The sequence below is a fragment of the Triticum dicoccoides genome, chromosome 1B (assembly GCF_002162155.2).
Source record: "Triticum dicoccoides isolate Atlit2015 ecotype Zavitan chromosome 1B, WEW_v2.0, whole genome shotgun sequence".
NCBI classification, from domain to species: Eukaryota; Viridiplantae; Streptophyta; class Magnoliopsida; order Poales; family Poaceae; genus Triticum; species Triticum dicoccoides.
Window position 1 is genome coordinate 578,945,544 of NC_041381.1, and position 5,091 is coordinate 578,950,634.

At 48.1% G+C, this 5,091-nt stretch overlaps 1 protein-coding gene across 1 annotated transcript; it reads left to right on the forward strand.

Moving 5' to 3' along the window:
• Positions 1-1,228: 1,228 nt before the first annotated feature.
• On the forward strand, positions 1,229-4,124 carry LOC119348883 (universal stress protein PHOS32-like). The gene is made up of 2 exons (XM_037616880.1): positions 1,229-2,246; positions 3,842-4,124. Exons 1-2 carry the CDS (start codon positions 1,445-1,447, stop codon positions 3,847-3,849), a joined length of 810 nt encoding a protein of 269 aa, XP_037472777.1. The 5' UTR covers positions 1,229-1,444; the 3' UTR covers positions 3,850-4,124.
• Positions 4,125-5,091: the final 967 nt, after the last annotated feature.

A 5,091-nucleotide genomic window follows, 5' to 3' on the forward strand; every position in this document is an offset into this window, starting at 1 on the left:
CCTGGCCGGACTTGGTTCGGTCACCGAAGCCGTCATCACGGTCTCCTTCTTGCACCGTCATTGGGTCACCGGAGCCATCATAATCATGTGTTTCCTCCTCCATTCTTCGATCACCAGACCCTGTTCTTCACCCTGTTCTTCCAGACCATCTTTGTGCAGGTATTCGGTGACTTGTACGTCGTCTCCTACTGGATTGATATCTTGGTTCTCAAAAACCGAGGGAAATACTTACACTACTTTGATGCATCACCCTTTCCTCTTCAAAAGAAAACCAACGCAAGCTCAAGATGTAGCAATGACTAATACGTCGGAGGAGGAAACCATACCTGTCATCCACGAACCACGAGCCCAACACATGTTTCGTCTTCCAGATGTTCTCGATGCAGACCACAATTTACATCCGCTCCTCGACTACCTCCCAGGCTCCGCGCCGATGTTGGGGCAGACGTCGTTGCAACGACGGAGCTCGAGGACACATGTCCACCACAAGGATGCCGCCGACGCCACGACATCCCCGCTTGAACAGACTGCTTCCCAGATCCTTCACCAACCATAGAGACGATCACCTCGCCGGAGAAGAATCCGGAGCTTCTTTATTCAGCATCGCCATCGCCGCCGCTGAAGCCAAGATGTCGAACGATCCAAAACCATAAGCTTCTTGGGCCGTAAAATCTAAAGTTAAAACGATCCACACGCGTGGGATCCGGCGACCCCCCTCGTCACCGACGACCAAAAGGTCACCGGCGGAGGAGAGCCGCCGGAAGACAACATGGGAAGGAGCGGCACTTCTGATGGCAGGGGCTAGGTTTTGCTACCAGGTTCTACGTGGAGATTATGTACTGTCAAAAACACGGCGTACGAGCGATGTACACTGCACAATGTCCGTATTTTCACATCACATCATAGTCAGTGACCAATCAAATTCCTGTGTACGGTGACTAAAGTGACCTCACGAAGCAAGTTCAAGTACCGACAATGAATTTTACTCGAGTTAAGGCCAGTTCTTTTGGGCGGCTCAAAAATTAAGCTGCTTCTTCCCCGCTAAAAGAATAAGCCATCCTATATATTTGTTGAGATTTCTAAATTAGTATACTATAGCCCCATGAACAAGAAAGACGGCTTATGAAAAAAAGTTAGGAGGGGACGGCTTCGGGCTGTAAATCTCATCTAACATAAATGAAAGAAAGCGTAAAGCGACAAAACCCGCAGTCAGGCGGCGGCTACGTGTCCAGGCCAGAATACGCCAGCGCCGCCGCAGTTTCACAAGAAACCGGCAGCAGTTCCAGTTCCTCAGTCCACCGCAAGTTGCACAGCCCCAAATCTCAATCTTTGGCAAAACCCTCGTCTCCTCTCCCCCCATTCTCTCCTGAGATTCCCCTCATCAGATCGAGAGCTGCACAGTAGTGTTCCGCATTCGGATCGAGCAGCCGGAGGACCAACAACCATGGCGGCGACGCACCACCCGGCCTCCCCGACCGGCGCCGGCGCCGGCGGCAAGTCCCCCTCCTCCTCGCCCTCGCCGCCGCCGGCCGTGCGCCTGGCAGCGTCGCAGGCGGCGGCGGTGGCGGCGATCCAGCCCAGCTCGCCGCGCTACTTCTTCTCCTCCCTCGCCGCCTCCTCCTCGCCGCACCGCCGCATCGCCATCGCCGTCGACCTGTCCGACGAGTCCGCCTTCGCCGTCAAGTGGGCCGTGCAGAACTACCTGCGCCCGGGCGACGCCGTCGTGCTCCTCCACGTGCGCCCCACCTCCGTGCTCTACGGCGCCGACTGGGGCTCCATCCCCGTCACCGTCGACGACGGCGACGAGAAGGGGGGAGGAGGCGCGGCGCCGGCGTCCGGGGACCCGGAGGAGGACGCGCGCAAGAAGCGGGAGGAGGACTTCGACGCCTTCACCTCCACCAAGTCGCAGGACCTGGCGCAGCCGCTCGTCGCCGCGCAGATTCCCTTCAAGATCCACATCGTCAAGGACCACGACATGAAGGAGCGCCTCTGCCTCGAGGCCGAGCGCCTCGGCCTCTCCGCCATGATCATGGGCAGCCGCGGCTTCGGCGCCTCCCGCAGGGCAGGTAATGGCAGGCTAGGGAGTGTCAGCGACTACTGCGTGCACCACTGCGTCTGCCCCGTGGTGGTTGTCAGATACCCTGATGACGCCGGAGAGTCGGGCGGTGCCGAGTCTGTGGGGGATGAGCTAAGGACGGTGCCTGAGAACGAGGTGGTGTTCCATGAGGCACCAGAGGGGCAGAAAGGTCTGTTCCTTTGCTTCACCTCGTTTGTACTTTCCATTGCATAGTTTTGTTTGCCCATGAAGTAGGTATGAAATGTTATGTGTTACTAGTATTCAGGGTGGCAAATTCAGAGAAGTAAAAATTTGGACACTGGAAATGATTAGAGTGCGTTTGATAGTGATGGCAAGGAAGAAGACACATGATGAAGAGTGTCGCTATTAGTAAACCCGTCGCATTGTGTTAGTCATTAGCACTAATTCACTACAGAAGTCCGGTGAATAGCCCAGCCAATCTGTAAAGTAGCGGAAACTGGAAATGCATAGCCCAGTGAAAATGAAAGTAAAAATTTGGACACTGGAAATGATTAGAATGCATTTGATAGTGATGGCAAGGAAGGAGACTGGCTATGCTAATTAGTAAACTGGTTGCATTGCATTAGCACTAATTCACTACAGAAGTCCAGTGAATACCCTAGTGAATCTGCATAGTAACGGAAACTGGAAATGCATAGACTAGTGAAAATACCATAACACAAAACAGGTTGCCTCTGAAACTGTGAATTAGCAAAACCGTTGTACAGAGAATAGCATGCCAAGCTACATTTCACATTGTGTTGCCTTTCTGCTCTGACTGAGTCGATATTTGACCTGTGCGCTGTTTGCTTAGTTGCATTTGACATCACTACTATCTATCATATGCATACCTAGCAGATATGCACTTCATTTATGAATTTGATTAAGCTGCTTTCATTATTGGATGATGGAGCTTTGAATTCTCTTTTGTATGCTGAAATTTGCTAAAGTTGTCTTCTCATACGCGATAAGAATGGAGGATTGCTGCAATTTATCTAACTGAAAGCCTCAAAAAAGGAAACGGTATTGTATATTGTAGATCTAGTGAGTTTTACCCGCTCACCATTTGCAGATACTGAAGTTGCAGTTTCATTGGGGTGGATTCGAGAAAACACCTTACTAGTCACTGTTATGTTTGTTCATCTGTATATCTTAGAAAATCATAATGCAAACTTTTTTGTGTTTGATGGAAACTGATTTCATGAGAATATGTGGAGGAAGAATGAAAGAGGTCTTTCAGTTACCTTTAGGTAGACGTAGACTTATATCGAATTGTGCTCAGAATCTTGTCATGTAGCCTATCATTTGCGCTTGTAGTTCCAAACCGACAATAGTGCCCAATGTAAGATGCATGGACATATATGTAAGATGCATGGGCATATCCAGACGGCATCATCTGGAAAGGTGAACTTACTGCTTTAAAGAGTATATTGTCTTCCACACAAAGTCAGATGCTCAGACTTGAAAACACCTACTAGTCTTGGGCATACACACCCTGAGGCACTGCCTTCTTATATGCTTATCTTTTGGTTGAACATAAGAAAATAAAACTCATAATATTTGCTTGCTTTCATTACGTGCATCCCACCATAATATGTGCAGCATAACATTGACATTGCTTGATCGCTACCTAGTTGGTGTCTATTTCAGGCTGTATGCTCCTTTGTTATTGCTGATGTTATTCTGTGTACTGTCTTGTTGGTTGGTGAGTTTATTCGTGTGCTCATATCATGAATAAGATTTGGATTTCTCCTGTCTTGACAGAAAACTGAGGGTAATAGCAAAGCACCGAGCAGCCAGATGAAAGAGGAGAGACCAAGTCTTGCTTGATGCCAAACCCCCTTGTAACTGAGTGGTCTTTCCACTCTGCTTTGCACTTCTGAGTTTGTATCAGACTCATGTAGATCATGGACCAGTCCTTGCTGTTTCGCTTCCTGAGAATTGAAATGAGAATAATGTTATTCTACATATGGTAGCTGTTAACCTGTTGTATGAATGTTTCTGCTTGGCCCCCCGGAACATGATTTCGTATGCCGACTTGTTTTTATTGCCATTGCCCATTGGTGACCAATCCTATGTTTTTTCGTTTCTCCGATAAGTGTAGATTATTGGTGGATCTTGGTTGCTTTGCTGTTGGAAAGAAGTGCTGTTTTTCTGCATATAGGAGCTACTGTGTTTCTACTTGCCTCGCTGTGTTCATTTGGTTACCTATTTTGCACGGGGCAGTTTTTGTAGACAGGCATAATCACAGATTTTGCATGGGGCAGTTCCTGCATATAGGAGTCGGGGTCGCCGGTCTGCAGATTAGTTTGCTCAAATCTGAGCTACCACCGGCTCTTTTTTCAGAGAGAGAAGCTACTACAGGCTCTTGTGTGCAATGGATCATGGCTTCCGAGCAAATACCGAGTTTCTTGGCAAATCTTCCAGCCTTGCCTTGCTTGGTGTCTCCTTTGGAAACATAAAATTTTATGTTGAATACACATGCACAAAGAAAATATTGACTTAGGGACTGTTCGGAGTCTCTCTGCTTCACGCTGCCGCTCCTGGAGCTGGCGGAGTTTTAGTTCAAAACTGCGGAGTGAGTGAATGGGCACTCCTCATATTCCTAAAATCCATACATCGACAAAACTCGGGAGAAACAAAAAGAACAAACATACAAAAATCTTGTTCAAAACAAAACCAGATCCTACTCCAGGGGAGGAACATGCATCTCCCTTTTTCCTTCTCCGTGCAATTGTTCCTGTGTGCCTTACTACTAGATACATCCATTTCCGAGACAAGTAATTCCAAACGGAGAGAGTATTTCTTTGTGCAATGCCTAGAAAAGGACACCATGCCCAATGCAACAACAATTATAATTTTCTACAGGCACTGAAAATTACCTTCTTTTTTCAACTGCCACGGATTATTTCGTGAATAGTTGTTTTGGCGAAATTTTGTTTTGCTTTCCTGTCAAAAGGATTATTATTCTGTTTTAACAAGGTCCATGAATTATTTTGTGAACCCCCCCCCCC